Here is a 16302-nt window from a genome sequence, read left to right as displayed (position 1 = left end):
TTAGTAGTTGGCATATAGGAAGAAGGTATATGTTAAATAGAGTGGCTGATAGCGCTGAGCCTTGGAGAACTCCAGTGTTGAGGCAAAGTTTTTTGGATGGGTTGTTGATAATTGATACTTGGTAGGTTCTGTTGGATAGATAGGATGAGAACCATTGTAAGGCAGTGTCAGATAAACCAATTTCAGTCAGCCGTTCTAGGAGTATTGTGTGGTTTACTGTGTCGAAGGCAGCTGAGAGGTCAAGGAGTATGAGTAGGTATTTTTTGCCTTTATCGAATCCTCTTAGTATAGTGTCATTCAGTGAGAGTAGAAGAGTCTCTGTGCTTAGGTTCTTTCTGAATCCATATTGGGTTGGTGATAGGATGTTGTTTGTTTCAAGGTAATCATCAAGTTGGGAGTGACCGACCTTTTCGATGATCTTGGCTATGAAGGATAGGTTTGAAATAGGGTGGTAGTTTGCTAGGATTTCTGGATCCAAGTTGTTCTTTTTTAGTATCGGTTTGATTACTGCAGATTTGAAGCATTTGGGGTAATTACCTTCAATCAGGGATAAATTGACGATCTTAGTGAGAGTTGTTATGGGGATGCTGTCTAGGGGGTGGTTGGTGGGGTTCATTTTTTTTGATGATTGATTGAATTTCAAGGGTGGAGGCGGTGTCAAAGTTTTCCCATGTTGAGGTTACCTTTGTGTTCAATCTGATGTTTTGGCTGTTGTCGATTAGGTTGGTTTGTATTAGGTTTGATATTTTTTTGTTGAAGAATTCTGCAAAGTCATTACTTCCGTGTTTGGTGCATGTAGTTTTCAGGGTGGTTTTAGTGAGGTTTTGTTCTATGGAGAATAACATTCTGGGGTTGTGATGAAATTTGTTGATTTTGTTGGAGAAGAATTCTTTTTTTGCATTGTTGATGGTGTTTTTATATTGTGCTAGGTAGCTCCGATATGTGTTTAGTGTGGCTGCAGTTTTGTTCCTTCTCCATTCTTTTTCTTTTTTTCGGAGTATACAGAGTTCCCATTTTACTGCTTCATTCCATAGCTGAGAAATGTGTGTATGTGAAGTTATACACTTGTACTGGGTCAGCTTACTGTAATACGGGCGTGCCAAGACACAGCTGACACTGCTGCGTCTCCAGTTTCAGAGCTACTGCTGACCAGGTTTTCCAGAAAATGCTGATACATTCCTGGTTTTATTCCCACGCATGCCGTTATTGATCATCTTGGATTTGCTTGGAAAAGCTATAGGGAAATCTGATGAAATCCCTGCATGTAATGTGTTCCAAACCAGGTCAGGATTTACCTGTCCTGAAAATTGGAGGCAGTTGGAGCCTTAAAATGAGACAGACTGCCTGCACTAACACCAGAACACAGGTCGGTAACAACGATGACCTCCCGTCTCGCTAAAAAGGAGAAAGAGAAGGAACGGCCCCGCATCATAGAGGCGCATTCCAACATTTCGCCGGACCTGCCTGTGCCGGCTTCTGCTGTGGCGGTTTCAGAGATTAAGGAGGCGATCGCTGAGACTTTAGGCCCGGAGCTTAAAAGTATTTCGAATAAACTTTCTGAGATTACCGCTGCGTTTGCAGGCTACGAAGCCCGATTCTCCGAGATACAGCAGCGTGTGTCGGACCTTCAAGATGGCTGCCGCGTTTCTGAGCTGCTCTTAAAGCTACTCTTGATAAACATGAAGAGAGACTGGAGGACCTGGAAAACCGTTCAAGAAGGTCCAACTTGCGGCTTTTGCCGATGATACTTTGATTTTTTTTAACGGAGCCTGCCTGATCCCTTCCATCCCTTTTAAAGTTAATTCAAGATTTTGGTCTTTTTGTGGGGCTTCGCCTTAATACTGATAAATCAGAGGCTCTGGCCTTTCCTGATACCCTCAGAACAGGGTGGCAGGGGACCTTTCCTTTGAAGTGGGCTACGGAGTCCCTTAGCTACTTAGGGGTTACTCTCCCAAATACCCCAGCTAACCTCTACAGAGTGAATATACCTCCCCTGGTTAAATATTTGGCAGAGAAGCTACGGACCTGGCAGGGACTGCCTATCTCCTTGATTTGAAGGGTAAATTTGTTCAAGATGGCCCTGCTGCCAAAATGGCTTTATGTCCCTCAAAATATCCCCCTAACTCTTAAACAGCAATTTCACTTTGAAAATTAGTGTAAAGCCTGAAGGTAAAAGAAGTTGTGCATTTTGCACCAGTGCAGGCAGTTACAGAATTATCCCCACTATCACTCTAAATGTGAAAAAACAAGAACATGCTCAAAAGAAAAACTTGTCTTTTAAGAGCAATGAAACACTGGGGGGGTGGGGGGTTGTTATTCTGAGATTAGATACAAGAAAGTGGAAGAATAAGGTAAGAAGTTTACAGTACAAAGTGTAATCCAAGATTTTGGACATTTTTATAGAAACGTACATGCTCATGCGCCTAACTGCAGTCAAAAAGGGTACCACTATATTCCACTGAGATGTTAACAGGATATTCACATGCAAGTGCACTTTATGTGCGTAAATGGCTTATTAAAATTACTATTGTAGCAATTTTAATAAGCCATTTACACACACATTCCATTGCAATGACCATAGGATATTCACGTGTAAGTGCACTTTATGTGTGTAAATGGCTTATTAACATTACTATTGTAGCAATTTTAACAAGCCATTTACACACATAAAGTGCACTTATACGTGAATATCCTATGGACATTGCAATGGAATATACTGTAGTGATTTTCAAAAGCTCACTTACACAGGTAAAGTGCATTTACATGTGTAAAATCCAATTTTTTTCATGTGTAAATGCTTTTTAAAATCAGGCCCTTACTGTTTAGAAAGTTTGGCTATGAATGTAACTGTATTTTTTTTTTCATTCTAAGGCATTCTTTGCAGACTATGGTGCTTTTTTATTGGATCAGTCTAAGAATAAGATGATATTGTACTTGAACCTTCCAAACAAACAGGCCCCTTCTTCAGATGGTCTTGTAAGAAAGCAGCTTTGGGGATACGCTAAACATATTTTTATTTTAATATATATATTTGAACACAAGGCTAACCCTTATGAAAATAAGAAAGCATATTTTCCTTAGTTTAAGTATTTGAATTTGTATTTTCTTTTGTTAAGCTATATCCTCATCTACACAGATATACTTCCTGTTTCTGGACCTTTCACATATATCATTTTTCAAGCAACATGGACAAAGAAATAGGGGGAAGGTTTTTTCCCTTTTGTTGTCTAAGTATAGTTAATACAGCAAAGTCCAGATGTTGAGCTGTCTGTAGTCAAAAGAGATTTGATGAACTACAAAAAAAAGACTTTGGGCTACTATTACAAGGGACATGAGTAATAGTCACAAGAAGGAATCTGGACAGATGGTTAAAAAAACAAAGCAAACAAGGAGACCAGTATAGCTACTAGAATTTTGAATTTACTTGTACTATCAAATTATTCAGTTTCTTCCATCTATATCAAATAGTGGAAAGTGTCCAACTTTATCAAATAGTGGAAAGTGTTCTAAGCATCAAAATCACAGAACATATAGAAAGACATGGTTTAATGGAACAAAGTCAGCATGGCTTTACCCAAGGCAAGTCTTGCCTCACAAATCTGCTTCACTTTTTAAAGAGTTAATAAACATGTGGATAAAGGTGAACCAGTAGATGTAGTGTACTTGGATTTTCAGAAGGCGTTTGATAAAGTTCCTCATGAGAGGCTTCTAGGAAAAGTAAAAAGTCATGGTATAGGTGGCGATGTCCTTTCATGGATTACAAACTGGCTAAAAGACAGGAAACAGAGAGTAGGATTAAATGGACAATTTTCTCAGTGGAAGGGAGTGGGCAGTGGAGTGCCTCAGGGATCTGTATTGGGACCCTTACTTTTCAATAAATTTATAAATGATCTGGAAAGAAATACGAGTGAGGTAATCAAATTTGCAGACGATACAAAATTGTTCAGAGTAGTTAAATCACAAGCAGATTGTGATAAATTGCAGGAAGACCTTGTGAGACAGGAAAATTGGGCATCGAAATGGCAGATGAAATTTAATGTGGATAAGTGCAAGGTGATGCAAATAGGGAAAAATAACTCATGCTATAGTTACACAATGATAGGTTCCATATTAGGTGCTACAACCCAAGAAAGAGATCTAGGCGTTATAGTGGATAACACATTGAAATCGTCGGTTCAGTGTGCTGTGGCAGTCAAAAAAGCAAACAGAAGGTTGGGAATTATTAGGAAGGGAATGGTGAATAAAACGGAAAATGTCATAATGCCTCTGTATCGCTCCATGGTGAGGCCCCACCTTGAATACTGTGTACAATTCTGGTAGCTACATCTCAAAAAAGATATAATTGCGATGGAGAAGGTACAGAAAAGGGCGACCAAAATGATAAGGGGAATGGAACAGCTCCCCTATGAGGAAAGACTAAAGCGGTTAGAACTTTTCAGCTTGGAGAAGAGACGGCTGAGCGGGGATATTATAGAGGTGTTTAAAATCATGAGAGATCTAGAATGGGTAGCTGTGAATCGGTTATTTAGTCTGTCAGATAATAGAAAGACTAGGGGGCATTCCATGAAGTTAGCATGTGGCATATTTAAAACTAATCGGAGAAAGTTCTTTTTCACTCAACGCACAATTAAACTCTGGAATTTGCTGCCAAAGGACGTTGTTAGTTCAGTTAGTATAGCTGTGTTTATAAAAGGATTGGATACGTTCTTGGAGGAGAAGTCCATTACCTGCTATTAATTAAGTTGACTTAGAAAATAGCCACTGCTATTATTAGCAACGGTAACATGAAATAGACTTAGTTTTTGGGTACTTGTCAGGTTGTTACGGCCTGGATTGGCCACTGTTGGAAACAGGATGCTGGGCGTGATGGACCCTTGGTCTGAACCAGTATGTCATGTTCTTCTGTTCTTATGATTTTGTTATTTACAATAAATAAAGCAACTGTAGTTGACGTTAAGAGGTGCAACTTTGTTGCTATAATTCTAGCATGGAAAGGATTGATCAAGTTGCAGCTTTGCAGATGGCTTCAATGAAAATGGCCCTGAGGTAAGCCACTGAAGCTCCTATGGATCTCACTTGATAAGCCTTGACAGACTCTGTAGCAATGTGTTCCTAACAGTGTGCAATAAAGTCCACTAGCCACCTGGACAGAATTTTTTTAGCTACTGCCACTCCTGGTCTATTGGGGTCCAAAGACAAAACAGTTGAGAGGCTTGACAATGAAGCTGAGATCTTCTCAAATAATAAGCTAGAGCTCTCTTATAATCCAAGGAATGAAAAATCATTTCTCCCTCATGTGCATGTGGTCTCGGAAAGAAGGTAGGCAGCACAATAGCTTGGTTAATACGAAGGCTGACACCACTTTTGGAAAATATTTTGGGTGAGTACGCAGAACTACCCTGTTGTGGAAGAACTGAATGTAAGGTGAATAGGAGACCAGTGCTTGCAATTCACTGATTCTTCAAGCAGAAGTAACTGCTATGAGGAACATGACTTTTCAAGTAAGAAACTTCAAACTTGCCGACTTTAGAGTTCAAATCAACATTTCATGAGTTGTGCTGGTACTATATTAAGGTTCCACAGCACTGTACATTTTCTAACTGGAGGCTTAGAATGCCAAAGTCATTTCATAAACTTGGAGACTAAAGGATGGATAGAGATTGAGGCTCCTTCCAACAGCTGGTGATACATCACGATAGCGCTCAGGTGAACTTTCACTGATGTAGTGCTAAAACCTGAAGATGAAAGGCAGAACAGGAATTGGCTATAGGAAAAAAAGTCTAGAGAACTAGACTGGATACTATGGTAAGAACCTCTTCCATGTTAAATGTAGGACTTCCTAGTTGAAGGCTTGTTGGCGAATACTAGTTTATCTTTCCCTCCCTTTGGGAGGTGCAAGGAAGAGACTACTGCAGGTTCAACATGCATACTGGGAGGGCCAGGGAGTATAGATTTGGGTTAGCAAAGCCTGCCTTGCTCCTGTGTGTTGAGAGTTGAGGAAGCTCCCAGTGAAACTAGTAACTGAACTTATACTTGGTTGAGAGATATGGAAACCATACTTGCCCTAGCCAAACTGGAACAATGAGGATTATCCTTGCCTGGTCCCGAAGCACCTTTAGAATCTTATCTTGCAATTATTGGAATTGGAGATATGCATATACCAGACTGACATCTCAGTTTAGCATTCAAGCATCCAGAGCTAAAGCATACCTGCTTGGAAGTATGGAGAAGAACTCTCTTGAATTTTCTGTTACTTTTCAAAGCAAATAAGTCGATCTCTGGCTGTCCTCAGAGATTGAATAAGCTATCCATTACTCCTTGATCCAAAGAAAGGAAAACTTCCAGGGTGTAGTGAATGGCACATAGTTCTAGTAAGTTGATCTGAAGGTACATCTCTGTTGCGTCCGTCGCTGCTCGACATCTCACTCCGCCCTCTTTACCTCTGTGGCGACTCCCTCCAGGCCTGATGGACAGCTAGCTGCTGAGGCGTCTTCTTGCCGTCTCCCTCCGGCATCCCCAGACCGGCACGACGCTGTGGATCAGCCATGTTTCCTGATGATGTAGGGCACGCGCGCACGTGCTCCCATTGATTACCAACAAGGGCGCGAACCTCGGGGGCGTCCCCCGAGATGATGTCATCCGCTTCCAATATAAAAGGTCTCATTATTCGCTAACGAATTGAGTTAGCAAGGATTCGTCCAAGCTACTCTGCTCCTCGGACTTACAAGGGGTACCCGCTCCTCAGGGGCCTCGCTCTCTTTTCTTTATTTCAGATTGCCGATAGGAACCGGTATTCACTCCTCAAGGGCCCATGTTCCTGAATACTCTGAAGAATCTCTACTGCCTGGAAGCTATCACAGATACAGACATTTGTGAGTTACCATCGCTCTCTCAGAGCTTTTCCTGGAACCAGGTACTCGCTCCTCGAGGGCCTAACCCTTTCCAGCTACTGAGCTTCGTTAAGACCTTATGTGAGTTGTCATCCAGTTCTGGCTATGAACACTGCATACCCTGTCTACTCACTATCTATAGTTTCTCTACAGCTCACCAACACCCTGGGATCTCAGTTCCAGTACCTGAGGGACTTCAGCCCTGCTGGGCATATTAGCTCACTACTGCCACCTCTGGTGGTTCTACTAACTTGTCTAATAAAAGAACTATCTGTGTGTGTCTCCATATCCAAGCCTAGCCAGTGGTCCCTCTCAGGATATCCTCCTGGGGACGCTGTCATCTGCAATCGGCCCAAGGATCCACCTTTCTACATTCCTCTACAGTTGAGTGCCCTCTCCAAGCACTCCGCTGATAACAGATTGCTACTCCTTTCTCATCAGGAGTCTTCAGCTACAGATTCATATTAGATTGCTATCTCCGCAGTCTATACCTTTACAGATTATCATCTACTCCCTCTACAGGAGCTGAGTATAACAGATGGCTAACTCCTCCTTCCACAGGAGCCAGCTCATACAGATTGCTAACTCCTCCTTCTGCAGGAGCAAAGCGTAACAGATTGCTAACTCCTCCCCTCTGCAGGAGTATAACCTAACTGATTGCTAACTCTTCCTTCTACAGAGCTTTCCTAACAGATTCCTAACTCCTATCTGATTGCTCTGCCCATCCGGGCAGATTTATAACAGATTGCTAATTCCCTAGCAGATCCATAACAATCTCCATTAAGGACCACACTACTTGGGTTCATATCATGTCTTTATGAGCCCCCCCTCCCCCATCCCCTGGTGGAGGCGTCAATGGATAGTCACATAATACAATGGAATCTGACACAGAAGATCCATACTCAGGACTGACAGTTTCAATCACCACCGAAGGGATGTTTTCATTCCAGTAGTTACTGCTATCAGATGGGACAATAGTTTACTTAGCTGGTCCCACTGGTGGGGAAGCAGGACCACTCCAAAACTAGAGGTAACTTGTACTTTAAATCAATCTTATGGGCTACTGGCAGACAGGAAGTGGGAGACTTCCACATCCTTGTCTGAAAAAAAATGAAGCATCTTGTGTACCAGAATCGCTGCTGACTTCTCTGGTGGTTGCTGGAACTGTAACAGCCCGAAGTCATTCCTCCTCAGCTCAGCTTCCTTTCAGACAATGTTAAGCATTTTTGCAAGCTTTTACAGAAAACTGGAGTAGCAGAAGTCCTCAGAAGTCCTTTGATGGCACCTTTCACCATGCCTCTTCTGGCACTGAAGGCATTTGTGCCTTGATCTTCTCTTGACCTGGAACGGATCTGGTAAATGGCCTTACAGAAAGGGGTGAGGAGGCTCCTGCAACTGAGCAGAGTGTGGCATGCAAGAAACCCCGGGTCCAGTTCCATGCGTTGGGAACTTGGCAATGTCCTGATCCAGGAGGAAGAGCAGCTCTGATGCCTAGACTCATGCTGAGGCGCATCTTTAATTTTTCTTCTGAGGTCCCGCATTTTTTATGCCCTAGATTGATGCACCCTGGGAGCTATATGATCGTAGTTGTAGCAATTTGCTATATCATGATCTAGACCCAGACACTTGAAGCACACCTTGCTGGAGTTCGAGATGAACATCGAGCACTCAGAATTGTAGACCTTGAAGCCACTAATGGCAGGCTTCTGGACTTCGACTTCCCCTTTGTCATCTGCAAGTTGCAGAAGTAGCTTTTTTATTTCTGATAGCACATAAAGTGCTGTTGAGGGGCTGCCAAGACAGTGAGTAGAGAAAAGAAATTGCAATGAGGCAGTAAAAAATGAGAAAAACTATTTCAAAAGAGAGAGGGTACAAGACTGTGTGGTAGATCGGATAAAGAGAGACTGAGAGTTGGATAAGATTTAGGCCTAGACAATATACCTAGGGAACCAAATTCTGAAGGTTCCCAAAAACTGGGCCTCTCTTCCACTGCTCTTTGCTTTCCATGAGGAGGGGTGTGAGGGAGTGTATAGGCGTCTCCCTCAATCTACCTTAAAGTACCGGGCTCTGATATCCTACCCAGTCCTCATTAAGCTTGGGATCTCCAAGGTATCCTGTGAGGAGGGAAGAGTCCATCCTCTGAGAATGAAACCTGAGGACCTAGACAGTGTAGACAAACCCTGGGGAGCTGACAGAATTCCAGCGTGCCGACTGAGAATGTATCTATAAGGTTGGTAAACGGCTTATGCTTAAAGCTTAGAAACTACCTGAGTTCAAGGAATCTGTCCTATTGTCTTCTGCCAACTGTGTGTCTGTAAAGATCACTGTAAATAAAGAGCACTTTAAGCACAGCCAGACTTTGGGTGCTTTCCTCTGGCTGAACCATGCCACTGGCAGCTCCAGTGCCACATATGGTGTCCTACGTGGGATCCCTCTAAGCAGGGCACAAAGGGAAAAACCAGTCTTCTAGGGAGGACTGTGAAGGGAGGACTTCTAGGGAGGCTGTGTTGCTTCTTAGCAGCTGAAGAAAGGGTGTGGCTCTGCTGAGCATAAAACCTGATGGCCTAGACAGAGTAGATGGGCCCCGGGGAACTGACAGAGTCCCAGCAAACCGACTGAGGACTTATCTGTAAGGTTGGTAAACTACTTGTACTTAAAAGCTTAGAGACAGCTTGAGTTCAAGGTGTCCATTCTACTGTGTGCTGCATCTTGTGTGTCTTTAAGATCACTGTAAATAAAGAGCACTTTAAGCACAGTATGCTTTCCTCTGGCTGTGACCATGCCACTGACCGCTCGAGTACCACAAGGGGAAGGAGGGATCACTTTGCCTTAAGTCCTCTGCCTATGGGCATTGTCATCTTCAATCTGGTTCTGACTGAGCAGCTCATGAGGCAACACATGAGGGAACTCCCATACATGCTCAATAAAGAATTTATTGAGCTATGAGAGATGGGTCCATTTGGGATTGCCTGATGAGGTCACCCACTAGTCAAGGCTAATTCAGCCCTGCTTGTCAATAGAAAACATAGTATTTTAACCACACAATTTAATTTTTTTGACTCTCTTTTGCTTGATATTAACAACACATATCATTAAGCTTTAGCAAGCTACTGTAACCCTTAGCGGGGTTTTAATCCCAAAAGCACACACACATTTATTTCTCTTCAGGGGCTGTTCTGGCTAGCAAATTACATCTCATGCTTGTCTATTAATCCCTGGGGGGGATTTATTTTATGGGGTACACTCTCACTTGTGGCCCAGACGATATTATGCTGCTTCCAGTATGTATGTCTGAATGTGGGTCTAGACTCTAGCTGCATCTCATGAGGTGAGAGGCTGTTATAAATTAGACATGATAATCTAATATACTAGTATTACCGCTCATTCCAGTAATACTCAGAAAAGTGTTATTTTATCTTATCAATTTTAGAAAATTTTATTTTTTGTTTTTATTTTTTATATATAGTTTATAATTGTTGACAACTTTCCAGCTTTTTCTATATTAAATACTAATAAGCTTAAAATTAATTGAATGTAGAAGCCGCAGCAGTAAGCCAAGACAGAGTACCAAATCCACCGATGAGGTCTCCCGGACAGTTCAATGGGTATCATGTTCCCTTTTTTTTTTTATTATTGAGTAATTAGTGGGAACTCACAGGCTCCTTTTTTGATTTATAGATTAGATATGACCAGGATCAAGTCCATTAGTCAATAATGTTAAGCTTATATCTGACATGCTGGTGTCCTAGTATAGCTCTAGGTAGATAGGTAGGTGTCCTTATATTCAGGCATCTAGGTAGAGCCCCATGGAGATATTTAATGTGCAAAGCTCACCCTACTGCCATCCTGGAATCTTAGTGGAGGGGTCCCTAACTTCACACAAAAAATCCTACCTTAAGTCGTCATCTCCTCGGACATCAATGTCTCAAAATGTGGAGAACCGATTGGGGTCTCCCAATCTTGTTTTTCCATCCTTACTTGTTGTTTCTGGGGGGACTTCTCATGGGGAAAAGTCAAGTGGGATCAGGCTAATTCTCAGTACTGCAATCCCAGTGAGAAGGGGGAATTGGAAAACCTCCCCATTGTTCAGATCCAAAAAATACTTCTAAAGTTAAACTGGATACATCTTCTCTCTCACTGTCTCTCATAGCAGGATCTATCACTAGTGCTTGCCTACCTAGGGTTTAGCGTAGGTTTACAAATCTTTGGTCATCTGGTGAGAGCCCTATTGATCCAAAAGGATATCAGGTATAAAAATCTCTCTCTTTGTAAATTAGTAGGAGAAGGACCCTCTGGCAGGGAGTGCACGATGAGATGTCACTACTAACAGAAACTCCATTTGAGCAAAGCTGGGAGGCCTCACCAGAGTGTGAAAATCAGACATCCTTACTCTTCAAATGCTTTCTCAAACTGATCCCAAAGTGTCCTAAAATGACTGGGCTAAATAGTGTTGAGGCATCCAATCCAGACCCTGCGGTGGGAGGGACTGAGGGGATGGATGGCTTCTTCTAAAGTGTGTTCTATCTATGGACAGTGATATCTGGTGCTCAGACTATGGGGATCTACCACACTACTATAAACTAGGTTCCTGCCCCTATGAGCTTATTGGAGTCATACAATGTGAACCAAGCTGCGTCTGGATCTGAGTGATGTGTTTGGAAGCAGCCCAAAAGGGGTTTTCAACCCGCAGAGATTGTCAAAACCCTTGTGTGCTCTCCTGTGAATGACAAATGCTCTGTAAGAACCAGCATCCAGCACACACAATGTTTACAAGCTGGGATAAGGGCTGTATTGTTTTACCTGCCCAGAGAACAGCACAACATAGGAAGCCAAAGGAATACTGGGAGATCATTTAAGGTAGAAAAGGCACAATTTGGCTGATTCTGTCTGTGTGCACAGGGCAGGGATGGCCAGGAGTTGGAATCAGGAGCCAGGAAGAGAGGACTGCATCTAGCAGTTCTATAATCTGTTCTTCTCCTGAAGAGCTAATCATCAAGAAGAAGGGACAGAGGAGCCAGGAACTGAGAGACTGACTTTCTAGGCCCAGGAGCACATGGCTGATTCACCCTCTTAAGAAACTGAATTACCGTAAGTAACCTAATCTTTGCACAGAGAGTATTTTAGGAGAGGAGGGAGAAGGTTTATTTCCTTGCCTTTTGTCCACAAATTCAGTATCTCATCTTAATTGATTCAGCTTTTCAGCCAAAGCCAAACATAAACCCTTGCTGAGAAAGAAAAACTGGTAGACTGTGGTCTCTCTGTAAAAGACTGAAACTAGGCCAGATTTCTGTTTAATACCAAGTAAACCATTTGGGGAAGCTCCCCAGAAGAGAGAGACATTTCACATACTGCAGTGCTTATCTATTTGATTTGTCATCTAGCCAGCTCCACCATCAAGAAGGACTCCTTCATTCTCTTGATTGTTTTGTTCCAAAACATTTTGAGTTTGCAGGCCTCTTTTTTTTTTTTTTTTTTTACTATCCATAGGAGTATGTTGGTTGCCCTGGCTAACAGGCCATACCCAGTGTTATTTTTGCATTGCCTGATTTCAAATAAGAAAACTGCAAGTTTATATTATACTTCACTACTAGTATTTTTCCCATTTAATGTTTTGGTTGGATTTACTGTCTACTTACACAAATATTAATAAAAGGGTTAATTATTGTTTTCTTCTGGTGTGATGATTTTATCTGGTCTGTGGTGCCACAAGTGAGAGGTTATTTGATAAGGGCACAGAATTGAGTATCAGAGTGACCAGAACCTTGTCTCATACCCCACTCAGGCTACGAACCCAAAGATAAATCATATTAATAAATATAATTTCTCATGTGGTATTCTCCACCCCAAGCACAGGGGTAAGTCATAGTCCAGACCCGGGGGGGGGGGGGAACGGGGGACGACGGGGGGGGGACACACAATTTTAAACATGTGCACAAGCTCCCACGCTCCTTACAGACCTGCATCAGTCCACCTCTCAAGTCCACCAGTACTTTCGGAACATAATGTAGAAGACCAGGGTTTCCACTGTGCTTACACCACTTTGCTTCTAGGTTGACTGAACAGTAGACAGGGCCAAGCAGACATCTGCTTCTGTCTTTAATGTTTGTTTTAACAACCAAGTCATTTAGGTTGAGTACAAGTGATGCACCATGGATCATGCCTGAAAAATAAGAAAACAAGAATGTTATAAAGTTAGATGGTTTGTACTAACTCTGCCATAACACAGTTGTTCAGCTGTTAGCCTGGGAAACTGCATGCCCTAGTCTTTTGCTGTCAGTTTTCATTTTAGTTGCTACCTTTCTAAATAAATTTTGCTTTTGTACTTTACACTTAACCTCCATTGTACACTAGGATATGGATTATTTTTGTTGCCTAAGACTGCTTGTGTTTTAAATTAATTTTTTTTATTTTTGTTTCTGCACTTTTCCAGACTTCTACAGGTCAAACCTTGAGCGCCCAAGTCTGTGGATTTACAGGATTGACCTTGAGCAGTTTCCTTGTTATTTTTAGAGTGCCAACAAACTATTTTTTTCAAATATTTGCACATATGAAATCATTTTCAGGTCTACGACTTTTTTCCCATTATACTGGGCAATTCATTCAGAAGAGCTTATAACAAATCAGAGCAATTGCTTTATTGAAATCTATTCTTACCTGAAAGGATATACGCAGTCTGAATTTTCACTTTGATTTGTTTGTTATACAGATTTGCTATTTAACCAACTGGACCAGATTTTCAAAGGGATACGCGCGTACCCCCCGAAAACCTGGCCGAAGTACCCACTGCACGCTCCAAGCCTATGTTGAGTAGGCTCGGCTGCGCGTGCAAGCCCCAGGACGTGTGTAAGTTCCGGGGCTTTCCTGGGGGGGGGGGGGGCGTGTCGTGACCAGCGCGTCATCGGGGGGCGTGTCTGGGGGTGTGTGACGCGGCCAGCGCGTTATCCAGGGGCGGGGGCCACGGGTGTGGTTCCACCCGGGGGCGTGGCTGCGGCCTCCGGACCAGCCCCCAGACCGGAACATGGTGTGCCGGCAGCTGGCCCGGCACGCGCAAGTTACGCCTGCCTCGAGGAGGCGTAACTTTAGCGACAAAGGTGTGGGGGGGATGTAGATAGGGCTGGGGGGTGGGTTAGGTAGGGGAAGGGAGGGGAAGGTGTGTGGAGGCCGAAGGAAATTTCCCTCCGAGGCCGCTCCGATTTTGGAGCAGCCTCAGAGGGAATGGAGGCAGGCTGCGCGGCTCGGCGCACGCAGGCTGCCGATTTTGGGCAGCCTTGCGCGCGCCGACCCCGGATTTTAATGGATACGCGCGTATCTATTGAAATCCTGCGTACTCTTGTTCACGCCTGGTGCGCGAACAAAAGTAAGTGTGTGCGCAACTTTATAAAATCTACCCCAATTTGTGTTCCTATATTCAAAAAAATCCATCTCACTTCAAAGATGTAATGTACTGGTTGAAAACATTACTAGTTTATACTAAGCTTCTCACTTAGTAACCATGGGCAGTTAGCATACTTTTGCAAAATTCTAATAAATTTAATGGTACATTAAATTTATGATGGCAACTATGTTATTTAAGGACAAACATATCCCCTACAATAACTACAATAAAAAACACAGTGAAAACAATATTAAAGGACTTTTCAATACCTATGCTTAACCTACACCTGGGAGAATTCTGCGCAATGCAGAATTTGTGCAGACATACTCCATTCCCGAATTAAGAGCTGCACTGCAGGAGCTGCTGTGAAGGAAGGGCTGGCTCATGTGAGCACAGCAATGTGAAGAGCTGCCTCTGCAAACTGGTGGGAGCAGGAGCACAGCCAACCTTGTTTGGGGGGTGTGTGTGTGAACAAAGCAGCCATCCCAAACGCAGCATGTCAGCCATTGCTGGCTGTGAACCTGCAGCAGCCTCTTCCATCTCCATTCACTCCCACAGCATGATCTCCTGTCACCAGCAGCCTGAGTCTGAGAACAGTACTTCTTACCTGCAAGCTGCCTCCAACCTCTGCTGGCATCCATTTGAAGTCTAAACCCTGCAGGATCTTGTAGTCGTGGGACCTGCTGAGCTCACATGGTTCAAACTTTGGATGGAAGCCAGCAGAACAGAAGGCAGCCACAGGAAAGAGACGCGAATCAAGGGAGAAGTGAATCAAGGGAGTTAAGCATTCACACTGTGATGACACCACTAAAGAAAAACAAGAATTGAAAAAATGCACACACTTTGGGGGCCGAGTGCACTGTTTAACCCGTGGTCGGATGCATGTTTTGGACACGCGTCCACAACCCCTTATGCTATAAAAGGATTAGTGAGTCCACAGCATGCGTCTAATGTGGGGCGAAACTAATAGCGCTCATCATATGCAAATGCATGTTGATGAGGCTATTAGTCACCTCACATGCAAAAAAAAAAAAAAAAGGTGCATCCAAGCCGCACATTTTTACGCTCAAATTAACGCCTGCCCAACCCACAAAAGCAGTATTTTCTGCTTTTCTGTTCATCTTCCGACTTAATATCATGGCGATATTAGGAAAAAAAAAAGTGTGCAGGCAGTCAGGTTAGGGAAACAGATGCTCAGTTAACCAGCGTCCATTTCCCTAACTTATGGCTGTGCGGTTAGGAAAATAAATGCCGATAAATTCAGCGTTTGTTTTCTTATCCCACGGACAGCCGACCTCTCCTGGGCGCTTGCTGCCAAGGAGGCGCTAAGGGCATGCAATCGATCCTAGCACCTCCTTGGCATGGCGCCCCCAAAAGAAGTGCCTGGGCACGCATTAGGAAAGCAGGTGATGCCTGCTTTCGGCACATGTTTTTTGCATCGACCCCAAAGGGATAATTTTCAAACGGCTCACATTCGGAAGTTGGCAAAAATGCACACATTACGCTGACTGTCGAAGCAGACTTACATGCATAAGTCCACTTTGAAAATTATCCCACCAAAACTCCTTTGCACAAGTTATATCTGTTATTTGGTACACAGATTTTTCCTGAAAAGTTACAAGCGTACTGCCGAATTTTATCAAGTATACAGCAAATGCAAACTTCTCCCCAACACCAATCCCAGGAACATCTCCATTTAGTCTGGGTAAACTTACATGTGAACATGACATGTAAGTTTACCCAATATGTGGGCAAGTTTACCCACATATTGAATGGGCAATTTTATAACGGGACATTGCTAGATGTAAAGCACTGTACTACATGCAGAAGTCCCTTTGAATTTACCCCATTTACTACCCTGTTTCATTTGAATATGTGTAAAAGCACTTGAATACCCCAACTCTATTGGATTTGATGGGGAAAACGAAAATAAAACATTTTATTTTGATGGTACAAAAAGTAATTTAATATTTATATTGAACTTAGAGAGAACATTCAGCATTCTCTGCATGTTCAAGTCCAAAAATAGATAATCTC

The 16302-nt window shown here is 43.0% G+C and overlaps 1 protein-coding gene across 1 annotated transcript in view; it reads right to left on the bottom strand.

Annotated features, from left to right (window-relative positions):
- The window catches only part of VPS13B (vacuolar protein sorting 13 homolog B), a 2198633-nt gene that overhangs the window by 370600 nt on the left and 1811731 nt on the right, over positions 1-16302 (bottom strand). The window contains 1 exon segment of the mRNA XM_029587199.1: positions 12848-13050. Within this exon segment, the coding sequence (XP_029443059.1) occupies positions 12848-13050 (203 nt within the window).

Source organism: Rhinatrema bivittatum, chromosome 2 (assembly GCF_901001135.1).
Source record: "Rhinatrema bivittatum chromosome 2, aRhiBiv1.1, whole genome shotgun sequence".
In the NCBI taxonomy this organism is placed as follows: Eukaryota; Metazoa; Chordata; class Amphibia; order Gymnophiona; family Rhinatrematidae; genus Rhinatrema; species Rhinatrema bivittatum.
The sequence above is the reverse complement of the archived record's forward strand: the minus strand, read 5'-3'. Positions and strand labels throughout refer to the sequence as shown.